This window comes from Mycteria americana, chromosome 4 (genome assembly GCF_035582795.1).
Source record: "Mycteria americana isolate JAX WOST 10 ecotype Jacksonville Zoo and Gardens chromosome 4, USCA_MyAme_1.0, whole genome shotgun sequence".
Taxonomy (NCBI): Eukaryota; Metazoa; Chordata; class Aves; order Ciconiiformes; family Ciconiidae; genus Mycteria; species Mycteria americana.
The window spans coordinates 27,324,746-27,337,850 of NC_134368.1; the positions used below are offsets into that span (position 1 = coordinate 27,324,746).

The 13,105-nt window shown below is 40.4% G+C and overlaps 1 protein-coding gene across 1 annotated transcript; it reads left to right on the forward strand.

Moving 5' to 3' along the window:
- The first annotated feature begins 6,314 nt into the window (after positions 1–6,314).
- Positions 6,315–12,882, forward strand: CHRNA9 (cholinergic receptor nicotinic alpha 9 subunit). Its single transcript, XM_075499191.1, has 5 exons — positions 6,315–6,518; positions 7,609–7,754; positions 8,554–8,708; positions 9,383–9,915; positions 11,752–12,882. The coding sequence occupies exons 1-5, from the start codon at positions 6,449–6,451 to the stop codon at positions 12,306–12,308; spliced, it is 1,461 nt and encodes a 486-aa protein (XP_075355306.1). The 5' UTR covers positions 6,315–6,448; the 3' UTR covers positions 12,309–12,882.
- The last annotated feature ends 223 nt before the right edge of the window (positions 12,883–13,105 follow it).

The following is a 13,105-nucleotide window of genomic DNA, read 5'->3' on the forward strand; positions in this document are numbered from 1 at the left end:
TTCTGTTTCAGAATAAAATGCCCTTCCTTAAGCTAAAGGCAGCTGAGCAATTAGCAAAGATACTTCACAGCCCTCTGCCAATTGTTGGCAGGCAAGCAGAAAATGTTTTCCAAAGCACACAAACCAACCAGGTATAATATGTGGCATTTTAATGTTAGAGCACAATTTTTTTTGGACTTAACAGCTTTTATACCTCGTATCACCTTCTGCAGAACTTGAAAAATAGCAGTTATTAAGCCTGTAAGATTCAGATCAGTGTTGTAGGCTGACACTTCTAGATGGAAAATCCTTTGTCTTTATGGGCAAAATAAGATTTTTTTTTTTTTTTTCAGCCCAGTTAATCAAAGAAAAGGAGGTTCCTTGGTGGTGACTCCCTATATTAACACTTGAACTTTTTTCCCTTGGAAGTACTAAGCCTTCATTTCAATGCATTTGTTGTGGGTTGAAAAGAAGGAACCAATATCTTGGCATTGGACAAGTGCTTAGAATTTTGCAGATGAAAACCAATGGTATGAATACAGCCTCTCTTAACTGATCTGCAGCTACTGTGCTCAGAGATGCTTAAGACAAGGGATGCTGTCTTCAGCTGCGATGGTGGTGCTTTGTCCCCAAGATCTAAATGATTCTGTTGTGCCAGAATGAGTGTAGTTGCAGAGTTTGAATAAAACTGCAGGTTTACTACCATAGTTTGCTCAAGAGGAAATGTTTTTGCTCAGTCCATAGCATAATATAGCTGTGTTCATGCTAGGACATTCTAAAGAATGTCAGTACCCACGTACCCATAAGATGTTTTGGTAGCTAAAACCACGATTTATCAAAGTTCTTTTACACTCAGAGATGAGTAGTTGCTGCTTGCCTGATCCTACAGGGAGGTTTGTTCAGGCATAACTGCATTGTGATAATTGAGTTGTGTCCTCCTCCATGTAGTTGCTCTGATATTTTTAAAGTGGACAACTCTGCAATATTTGCAAGCTTGGAAACTAGTTTATTTGGTTTAGAAAAAACTTGCTCTTGGAGTGGTTTGCCAGGGTGGGTATTTTGCACTCTGAGTAAAGCAGTATTTTTGTTTTCTTCCTCTAAATTCTGGGAACATGGAGAAATCACCTTGGTAGATTGATGTGTGATTAGATGGAACAGGAACAATTAAATAATGCCAAATTTTGCAATATAAATGTTTGCTTAGTGTCTTTTTCAGAGAGATTTGTATTACAATGTAAGTAAAATTGTATACGACACTGGTGACACGCATGTACAAATACTGTTTTAGCAGTCATCTTGCAATTGGAGTTCTGTGAATTCCTTGAAAACACAGTTCAAATTTAGGTTGATACATTATGGTCTGCATCTTTTTTTCTTGTCTTCATCATCTTTTGGCATCCTGCCTTTTCAGTCAGCTGCACTGTATTAGTGTACAGCATTAGTCTTAGCTCTTTGTAGGGAACTCTTAAACTCTGAGGAACTCAGATAAGAACACACAAAAAACACAACAATTCTGTGTTGCAAGGTAGATGTGAGCTTATCAGGAAAGCAGATATTTTCAGGGGATGCTAGACCCGCTATGCAGTTACCGTTGTGAACATGATGATTTTTGCTAATGTTTTAAAGGGATGTTCCCACCCCCCTTTGAAGTTTGGAGAGAATGAAACTTTAGTTTTGAGTTAGTATCTAAACTTGCCCTTCAGTCTTGCTGCTTCAGTATCGGTTTAATCTCAGTTATTTGTGATGTGCACACAAGCTGAAGGAATTGCTTTCTGGGGAACCTAGAGTTGTCTCCAGCCTGCAGTGGTAGCTCAGGGGCTTTCCTCTACTTCCAAAAGCTGAGGTAGTGTGCTGTCTTCCATGGCTCAAGAGTGATCACAAAGAGGAAGATGCTTGAGTCTGTCTGCACCCTTGTAACAGAGTAGAAATGCTTCTCTAATCTGGTTTGTTTTGGAGCATCAGGCTGCCTGTCAGAGCAAACCTGTGATCTGGAACAGTGTCTAGGCCCTGAGGTTGTCTGTGTAGAGCACAGATCCTGCGATCATCCATTCAAAGGCATGGTACAAAGCTGGAAATGATCCCAATGAGAAAGAGCTCCATATAAAATAGCTTTCTGATAGCTGAAATTATAAAATAGCTTTGTTCTTAACCCTACTAGACACTGAATGCTTCTCAAGGATGGACAAAATACTAGTCAGCTTGCAAGCATCCTGGTGAAAAAGGATGAACATACTGCATTTTAGATCACATTAAATAATACAAGGCTTCTACGGGCAAAAGGTTTCTCTGCTTCAGGTGCTGGGAGGTGGTCAGCAGAGCTGCCTGTGTAAGCAGACCTAAATAAAATTTATATTCAGAAAAACTCACAACTGTAACATGTAAATTAGGATTTCCCATCTCTGGAAAATGTGGCTAATATTCTACATTATCTCATGACCTGACATTGTGAATGCTTCCTAATGTATTTCCTATCTTCCATGTGCACGACAGGGTGGAAGAAAATATGAATGAGTATGCTGGTTTCAGGTGGTAGGGGACTTTTAGAGAGAAAGAAGGAGGAGGTAGTAGGTGGGTGAGAAAAAATGAGGCGGAGAGAAACACGCTGCCTCTAAATGAAGTGTGGTATTCTCCTTCTCCAGAGCAGGCACAGTGAGGCTATTCTACTAGCAAGAAGAGCTGTTGTTACCCATGCTGTTAAGACTTCAGTTAGTCTAAGGAGAGAAGTCTGACTCTGAAGAGTTAGTGTGCTGCTTGACCCCATCACAAGATAATATTCTGTAGCAAATGCTGTGAAGAATGTGAACGCAACAGCTTCTGGGGAGAAAAATTGGCAGGAAGGCAAGTGGAAGCAGACTGTGAGACACTTCTTACAAACTGTGCTTAGAAACCAATCTGTTCTTCTTTATTGTTCTCTGATGAAGAGATGGATTATAAATGGTACAGACGGCCTTGAGGCCTGTGATAATACAGTATCTGTAGCTTTTCCAGTTGGAGGCTTAAAAACTCTTAATGCTTTCTATGCAAAAAAGGGTAAGAATCCATTTTTAAAAAATTCTGAAAATGTACACGTCAAAATCTCAGTCTCAGGAGCAAAGTATTGTTTTAGGCAGGAGAGGAAAGATTTGTTTAATTGAAAGAACAAAATTTTAAATAAATGTTTTTACACTTCTTTCCTTCTTTGCTTATAGTTTGGCTAAGATAAATATCTAAAGTTGGAAGTTTTAATATGAAGAGATCCCTCCCATGTCATCTCCACTTCAGTCTGTCCTTAAAGTGCATGCAAAGTCAAACCTGCCTTACATGGCAGTACACTGAATTCAGATTTTTTTGATGTTGTCTCGATAACAGCATGTGTGTTTGTCTCGAACCATAAGAAGTTACATGTGTCCTGCGAGTGTCATACAAGCTCAGTGTGCCGATGAATGGTACACTCTTATCCTGCTGAATGTAAGCACGAACACAATGTTCTGCTCCGTTAATAGCCCATACGCATTCTCATAAAGTCAAATGTTTGAACAAAATATGTGGATGCTGTGTTGGATATTGTGCCATGGGCCTTAACTGCTCTCTACATCAGCAGAAGCGGCCTGTGCTCTAAATATGGTTTCGTATGGTACAGTTGTTGACAATGATATATATTTGTTCTCCCTGAAACCCTCTCGTGACTGGTCTCGTCTATGGTAGGCAGATCCAAAAGCTGGATTCAGCCACTAAGCAGTTTTGTTTCTTCTGCTTATCTCTTTTTGTTAAAAGAACATCTTGTTTCTGCTTGTCTTATCAGATGTGAGGCAAATAATCAGAAAAATTAATCGAAGTAGATTAAAATGCGATGTGATTTTTGTGTGATAAACAAAAATAATCTTGACTGGGTAGATCAGTAGGCTGGCTAACAGGGCCATCTGCTGGCAGACGTACTCTGACTCCGACTCTGAGTTTCGCTGGGAACGAGTCTAGTTCTGGGAGAGGTTAATAGCTTGATTCTAACTTCCAAACACCCGTGATTCTTCTTAAATTATCTTTGTAAGCTGCTTCGTACTTTATATTAATTCCTGACTTCATAGCAGAACTTCTTACTGTAAAAATAGAGAACTGCTTAACTATAAATTTAAGCTCCATTTAAATGTTAAATGGGATGTTTGATCTGGGAGTAGTATTGCCATAGATTACGCCACAATTTAAAACTATATTCCGAGGAAGCATGGGTTTGTAGATGAATCTCTCAGATCAGTGAACAACGATTAATGTTAATACTTGCTCTTCACACAAAATGTCTACATTAGAGACATTTTGATTAAAATTATGGATCAGATTTCTTGTGAACAAACGTAAAGAAGCCAAATGGTCTGGCATACTAAGATTGTTAAATTTCTTGTAGCTTTAATATTGAAAAGGCTTTTGGAGGTATTTTAGTTTTATTTTACAAGCACTGCATAATCAATGCAGCATCTCAAATGTAATAAGTATGTTCTTGTATATGCGTGCTCATGTTTGCCTGTCTGTATGTCTGATATGTGGCAACTATTGGACATAAATTGAGTAAACAACACATGTAAGCATGCTTCTTGGTTTTGTCTTTTGAGAACCTGCAGTTTCCTTTCAAGAAGATGTCATTACAATAAAGGTGCAGGGTTCTTTAATATATGTGATCTTAGGCAAATTAAAGTACATCAGTCTGCACTACTTTGCAGATACGTATTGCTGGTGTAACAGGTCACAAGATTGTCTCACGCCTGTGGCAAAGCAAGCTCAGTCTTGGTTCCAGCAGTGTTTATAGCAGCACACTTAAAGCAGTACCCCTGGTCACTCTTGTAATTACAGTAAGAGAAGCGAAGCAGTAGCTACTTGCTGATGTAATGGCAATGTACTGTAGACTAGAGGTATCCCCTGAGAATGCACTGATCTGACTGTATCCAAAAATCTTTCATCTTTCGTCTCTAATTTTTGTTGTCTCTAGCAGCATATACCTTCTTCCCACAGAAAAAGCAGGTTATCACATACTGCTTATGGGCTGCTCTGACCTTTTTGACTTCTAAACAGTTTTCCACTTTTTTCCCCTTTGACAAGTAAGCAAATGAAGTGATGGAGATGGATTTCATTACAGGTGCTTTGACTGAAATTATTTATTGCATACCTATTAAGCCTGGCCATAAATGTCATTGATTTATAGACCCCACGAAAGCACAAACATTAGCCAGTGAGTGCCAGGAGTGCTATGTGTATGGAGGGATCAGCTTCCTTCTAGCCAAAAGACTACACAAGAGTAAAGCAACAGTATTTTATGTTTTGTGCGCATCAGAACTATTCTGGACCAATTCTTTTTGCTGGTAGTTCATGCTGTATTTTCAGCTTTCTATTTTAGTGACTGTTTTCTGTTACCTGTTCTAAAAGGATGGCAAAATGGACTGCAGTATATCGGGAAGGATGGATTGGACTATGGAAAGGAGGAAGTAATCTCCTCAACTGTGAGAAACTTGCAAGAAAATGCCTGCAGTACTAGGAAACTAACTTGGCAACATGAGTAATATAGACAGAGCTAATGAAGTTCTGACCATTGGGTCAGATGGGAGGCCAGGTGTGGTATTGTTTCATATTCATATTTCTCTCCTGTAAGTCTTTTGGCTAAATGAAGAGCTGTCCAGTAACTCTGTAATTCTTTGTAAAGTCTTGTCAAGTTCACCTGGGAAAAATGGTACTGTATTGGGAAATGGCATTTTATCTGCAGAGTCCAATTTTGCTCCTGATTTACTGTGCTGAGTACTGGTCTCAGAGTTGTCTACACCAGTGGAAGTTCTTGTTTGCACAGCGATATTGGGCTACTGCAAATGTAGCCTGTGTTGTCCGACTTTGTAGCTGCATCTCTTCCATGTGGCACCACTTTGGTAGGTGAAAACATTGTTTTGTCAGCATGGGAGTAGGTAGCCTGTGTTGGTTTTGTTTTTTTTTTCTGTGTGACATATTGAATGTGTGATGTACACTGTGACTATACTAATTAAAGTACTGAGGCAGATCACTTTTTTTGTGAGGGTCCACAGGTTCCACAAAACTGGTTCTCAGCAAGCTATTGCTGAACATAGGGGCAGTAAAATGTGGCCCACCAAAGAAATGTGAAAGGGTTCTTCATAAATTGGTCAAAATCTTACATTTGTAGTAAAAAATGCAACGGAATATAGTTTTCCTACTGATATTCCATCCGTTTGTCTTCTCCCTCAGCGTTAGCTTCAGAGCAGGCAGCTCTCAGGTTACGGAGAGAGGGAGGGTTCGTCAATGCCCCAGGCGGTGGCAGGGACGAAGACCATCGTCGCTCCAGGACTCTGACAGCTGCTGAGGGAGGACTGAGTTGCTGCTAGCAGCTCATCAGTGCCTCAGCATCTTTATGTTGTTGTGCAACTTGATTTTTTTTTTTGTTCGTTTTGGATAGTGATAAACGTTTCTGTGCCCTTGAGTGAACAGTTTTATTTAAGGTCCAGAAATGAAGAGAAATAGCCTGTCCTCCTTTTCCATCTGTCTCTGGTTGCTGTTTACAGCAGTGATGCCTCAAGGTGAGAATATTGTTTGATAGCTAAATGTTGCATTGAGGTTTATTTTACTCAGATAGGAGCTGGTGTCCTGATGTGTCTTACACGGTTGAGCTCCAGGAGTTTTTCATCTGTTTTGTTTTACTTACTGATGCATAGACAAAATGAATGATCACGTACAGCCGGAACTTAAATGCTTTTAGTGAAGCTTTGACGTATTAGGATTTCTTTTTAATCAAGAAGGTTTGTTTTGTACTCTTATTAGTCCAGGAAGTCTCTGTGAGTCACCAGAGAGTGATGTACTCCAAAGCACTTGCTTCCTACATAGTGCCAGCTGGCATTTGTGCAAGTCTTGTGAGTGTTAACTGTCCTCCTTGCCCTTTGCTTGCAGAAATGTGTGAATCTACCTAAAGGTAATACAGAGACTGCCTACAGAAACTGTGATGAACAAAACAGTGTGGAACAGCAAAAGTGTCATTTAAAACCTGAAGTTTCAGCGAATTATCCTTAGTGACTAAGTCTGGATAGCAAGAAGCATCTCCAAATACACGGTTTGGAAAAGGTGTTAGTGCAAGGATGTGTTCATACATCACGCAATTGCCAATTTGTGAAGAAAAGCAGCTCAGACTTCTTCCAGGTGGTAGTTAAAAAAGAAAAAGAGTGAATTCTGAAAGTAGCATGAATCTATCAGTGCTCCACTTAGGGAGATATCACAAGTCATTAGCCTGGGAGCAGGTTTGACTTCAAACTTTGCTTCTAATTTTAGCTTGGCAGATGCATCACTGTAAGTCAATAATCTCTATGCCTATTAAAGACATCAGTAAAATACAGGTAATGATATTTACCTTCAAAAAAGGCAGGAATCTCTGGATGCAGAGGTTTTTTTTCTATGGGTGTGAAAAGCTAGAGTTAGCTATTCATTCACTACAGGTGAATGCTGTACTTATTTGAATAGCTTCATCAGGCATACTTCTGTTTCTGCACTAAATTATATTCTACAGTATATGAATGATAAATATAGTTATAGCAAATACTACTTGAAGCTATAGAGAGAGGATATCTTCTGATAGTGCTCAGTGCTTAATCTCATGTACTGAATAAATCTGTTATCTAGCTGTAGAATCAGCCAAAGGAAAATATGCTCACATGCTGTTTAATGAACTGTTTGAAGACTACTCAAATGCTCTAAGACCAGTGGAAGACACAGATAAAGTACTGAATGTCACCCTTCAGATCACATTGTCCCAAATTAAAGACATGGTGAGTAAGAGTACAGTTCTGTTTTTCTAAAGATGTGCAGAAATGTACTAGCTGTAAACCTTATGCTTGGAGTAGGAAAAGCAACTTGCATTTTGTTGTGACATTTTCAGTAATGCTTCCTCACGAGGGTCAGGTTCTCCAGTTCTTCGTATATTCTTATCTGATTGCAACACTGAGACTTCCATTATAAGTCTGCAAACTTAGAGCTGCTGAATTGTTAAGACTTCTTTTGTAGTTAGGTGTTGGTCTTGCACCCTCCAGGCAATTTTTGCTGAGTTTTAAATAAAGAGCAAATGCTTTTTCTAATATGCAATTAATTTCTACATAAACTCCCTATTTTAGCCTTCAGTAACTTTTTAATAAATTTGGCTCAGCCAGATATACTTTTAAGGCAAAAGAAAATGTGTCTGGAAGGGGAATGGAAAATCACTTTTGTGACTTCTGAATTACAACTTCAAGGCCTCACCAAGCTTTCAGATAATTTGTTAGGCTGAATCTGTTAGCTGTTTGGTATTCTGAAGCTTGCAAAAGGAAATTCTTAAGATACTGGGAGCCTTAGATAACTATGATTAAAGCTAGGGAGGGTGCAGGGGGAAGAAGGTTTGGACAAGCAGAAGTCCAATAAATAAGCTCCCTGTACAGTGTGTGGGCATAGGTACCTGTCTGAAGTACTCTTGTGGCCTGTCAGCATTCTGGCCTGTTTTGGGCACTGCTTTAAAGTTATACAACAAATGCTGTCTGCATCTAAGATGTGATTTTGTCACCTTCAGCAAGAAATATTTCTACATTTTTTATGCAGGACGAAAGGAACCAAATTTTGTCAGCTTACTTATGGATTCGACAAAGCTGGTATGATGCATACCTCAAATGGGACAAAGATAAATATGATGGGCTGGATTCAATCAGGATTCCAAGCAATTTGGTTTGGAGACCAGATATTGTCCTATATAACAAGTGAGTGTGGCTGGAGAAAATCAGCTTGAATATTTGTCTGAGGGAGGGAGGGGTTTGAAGGAGGAATTGACCCACAGAGTCTGAACTTTCACCATTTCACCTTAGCCAGGGGTTTGTTTGTTGTCTTAACATTTGTTGTTGATCATCTAAATATTTTGCAATAAAGCCATAGACAGGATTTGGCAATTGATTATGCTGCACAGCAAAGCTGTTCTGAATTTCTCTGCACTGGGAATTGAATACCCTGGCAGTCTGAAGTGCTTTCTGCTGAGGCTGCTGAAGAGCTCTGGAAGACTGTGTGTCCACAAAAAGGCGGTACACAAAGGCTGCACTCCTTGTCTGCTCTCCCAGGCCAGTAGTGACCAGCAGATTATTTTCATCTTTGAATAGATTCTTATCCTACTGTATCCTGTTTGAGGTCAAGTTTGAAGAAGCTGTGCCAACAAATACAACCTAATTTAGCAGCACTGATGTTTGGCATTAATGGGCACTGGTACCTGTAAATAACAGTTAATAGTAAGTTCCTAATGAAATTTGGTATAAATAAATAATCTGATTTCAGAAGCATGCTTTTAATTGTGTTAAGCGAGGGTCTTCCCCCCCCACCCCCCTTCCCTGGCCCACACATTAAGTTGTTGCCTGTTGATCTTGACTGTCACTTTTCTGTCTTTTAGGGCCGATGATGATTTTTCAGAACCAGTGAATACTAATGTTGTGTTGAGATATGATGGAAAAATCACTTGGGATGCACCTGCTATCACAAAGAGTTCATGTGTAGTGGATGTATCTTATTTTCCTTTTGACAGTCAGCAGTGCAATCTTACATTTGGGTCCTGGACCTATAATGGTAATCAGGTAGACATCATCAATTCTCTTGATAGTGGTGACCTCTCTGACTTTGTAGAAGATGTGGAATGGGAGATTCATGGTATGCCAGCGGTTAAGAATGTCATCACTTATGGCTGCTGCTCTGAGCCTTATCCAGATGTGACCTTCACACTGATTTTGAAAAGGAAGTCTTCATTCTACATATTTAATCTGTTGCTGCCTTGCATTTTGATCTCTTTCCTGGCCCCACTGGGATTCTATCTCCCTGCAGACTCTGGGGAAAAAGTGTCTCTTGGTGTTACGGTTCTTCTTGCTCTGACCGTGTTCCAGCTGATGGTTGCAGAGATCATGCCTCCCTCTGAAAACGTACCTTTGATAGGTGAGCTTTACACGCTTTGTCTTTAAACGTGGCTTATTAATAGTGGGGCTTTATGTCAGGGAGGCCATATGCAATCTGTGGCTTCTGGGAAGATAAAGGTGTTGCATTTTTAAAACATAGCAAAATACTTAAAATGTGCGTGGAATTTGTACAGGTATGCTGAAGCTCTTCAAAGTTATTTTGTGTTTATTTTAAATTATATATTAGCTAGCTATTTTGTATTTATTAAATATAATTAGACATTTAGAATTATTTTATCACATATTGTAATAAAGCTAGTAATGGAAAACAATTTTAGAACCAGTGTACAAAGTGTAAGCAAGGGCTGTACACACAAAGTCAGACTGTTTCAAGATATGTTTCTGTCAGATCCAGATGGTTGGATGGCCTGGCTGGGACACTCAGGGTTGACTTAATATCCAACAATTGTTACATTGAATTGTAATGCCTGGCAATCCATTAGGCTGAATTTTAATCTATGTCTGAGAGTTCAGAAGAGCTGATGTGTAGTGAGAAGGGTTGTGTTCAGCACTGTCCCGTCTGCCTTCTGCCAGGACCTGCCTGCCCCTGGCTGATCTTCCCCCTGGGGCAGGAGGCTGCCCGGCTGCCCTTTTGGGTTTTCTGGAGGACTAGGAACACAGTTGCCTCCACACTGGCTTCTAGCTTCATTAAGATAATTCAGATCTCATTATTTTTATTCTCATTATTACTGTGTATATGAAAAACTGCATGGCTTAAGTGAGACAAAACACTGGTCAATGAACAGGAAAGTTGAATGCATTTCCCACACCAGCAGCAACTATTCCTGCCCAGAATATGGGCTTGCTGTACTGGAGTACCTTCCCTACCCTCCTATCACACTGTCTAAATTAAGGAGCCAGGACCTAACCTCAGTCTGCTTTCTCTATTCTCATTCTCCCTCACAGTCCTTTCCAACCCCTTTGAAAACTGGGATTACATCACGCTTGTCTGTGGCGCATCCTGTGCCATCGATGCCAGCCCTTGCTTTTCCTGCAGAGGCTGCACAGCAGCAGAGCAGGGCTGGGAGCTGCCTCTTTGCGTAGGCACAAGCCACACTAGGTTAGCGGGTCAGCTGTGTACTTCAGTTGTGAAAAGCAGTGGCTGAGGGGCACAGCTTGCATTCACTGTATTTGCTGTCTGCTCCTGGCCAGAATGAGCTTTGTCCCTGTTTGGACTAACTATGCTAAAGTTTGTACAGTCTGAAGAAAATCCAGACAGCAAATCTCAACAGGCAATGGAGCCACCCTTCAGCTCTGTGCCTGGCCTCTTAGCTGTCAGCACGCTACTTGTGGACACCAGCAAGGTCTGGATATTCACTGGCCTGTATGAATGCGAAGGCATCCATCTGCTGGTATGGGGTGCGTCAATAGCTCCCACAAAATATTATCATTATCACTTTTGTTAATACATCAGGAAGTGGGGTTTCTAATGTGCCATGTGAAGCCATCAACACTGGGATTTTACAGACACCAGGAAAAAAACAAGGCTCCTGATAAACATTTTTAAGCTGTTTTCTGAATGGGTGCATTTCGAGAAATCGGAGGTTTTGGCTTGCAAATATTTACCATGCTAATACAATAGTCACTTACTCATCTGATAAAGGCATGCCAGCAACGAGTATGAGGTTTTACTTTATGGCTTTAATCTTTGTTTTTAAATGGTAGATTAAGTGTGAGCGAAGTATAGAGAATCAGGGTGATTAAAAACGGGTTTCACTTGTGCTTACAGTTAGCACTATGTTGTCACATTGTTATCTCTGCATTGAAATTTTTTATTAGGGTAGCATTTTTAATATGATTTTATTTTGTGTTCCAGGAAAGTATTACATAGCAACTATGACCATGATCACAGCTTCCACTGCACTGACGATTATTATAATGAATCTCCATCACTGTGGCTCAGAAGCAAAGCCTGTTCCACAATGGGCCAGGGTGGTTATTTTGGACTACATGTCAAAAATCTTTTTTGTTTATGATGTGGGTGAAAATTGCAGAAGTCCAAAAAGAGAGAAGGAAGAAGAACGTAAGTTAGAGGGAGATGATGGGTGTCAGAGGAGGCACAAAGAGCTAAGGAGTCACCTTTCCAATAGGAATGATGACTGTCATCTCAAGGAGAAGCTCAATGGAAATTTGAATAAAAGCTATGGAGTTCATGGTGAAAATGTTAGGGAGACTGTTAACTGCTGTTCCTGTTACAAAATGCTGATTAAAAATATCGACTATATTGCTAATTGTATTAGAGACCATAAAGCAAACCGGGCCAAAGGAATTGAGTGGAAAAAAGTTGCAAAAGTGATGGACAGGTTTTTCATGTGGATTTTCTTTATCATGGTGTTTTTTATGAGCGTGCTGATCATTGGGAAAGCAGCTTAACTGAAGATGAACACATTCCCTTTGTAAATCTGAGTATACTGGGTTAGCTTGTTTTGGTGGAGCTCTGGGACAGGGGTGCTTTTGAGATCTTTGTCTTGCTTTCTGTAACAATAAACAAATTGATTCTGTAGGCTGTGACAGTGTGTTGAGACATTGCTCAGCTGAGGGCTTTGTTAGTGACTGTCCTTGCCTTTTCGTGTGGGAGTGCAGCCCTGATGAGGTTGCTGGGTAAGCACTCTGTGCTCCATCTTGATATGGTGGCCATGGTGGTGGCCATGAGTGCAGGCTGAATGGGGTGGAGCATTGCAGCGATGGAGCAGACAGCCTGGCAGTGAGCACCATATCCACAGGGCTGCATCTCTGCACCTTGTAACCTGACCAGCCCTTTCTCTCCCCCAGAAAAAAATGTGTATTTGTGACATGGTGGCAGTTCCTGGAAATCATCCCTTCATGGCATTGCCTTTTTTCCTTTTATTAGCTTGTCTTCCTAACTTACCTTTTTGTTATGGCTCTCTCTGATCACTGTTCCTATCATTTCATAGGCTCTACATGTCTATCTGCTGTGCCTTTCACTTCTAATACCATTGAGCTTACTGAATATCATGGTTACCTTGATCTTCCTCTTTATCATTTCCTGCTGCTGAATATTACCCTATTGTCACCATGGCTCCAGTAAGCCAGATTCCCAGGACTTCTTCCTCATCAAGTTGGAGGGCCTCTCTTCCATTCTCTTTCTCTTGAGCCTAATAATAGGTAGGACTTCTCCTGTCCTTCCTAAATGTCTCATCCCCCTGGGC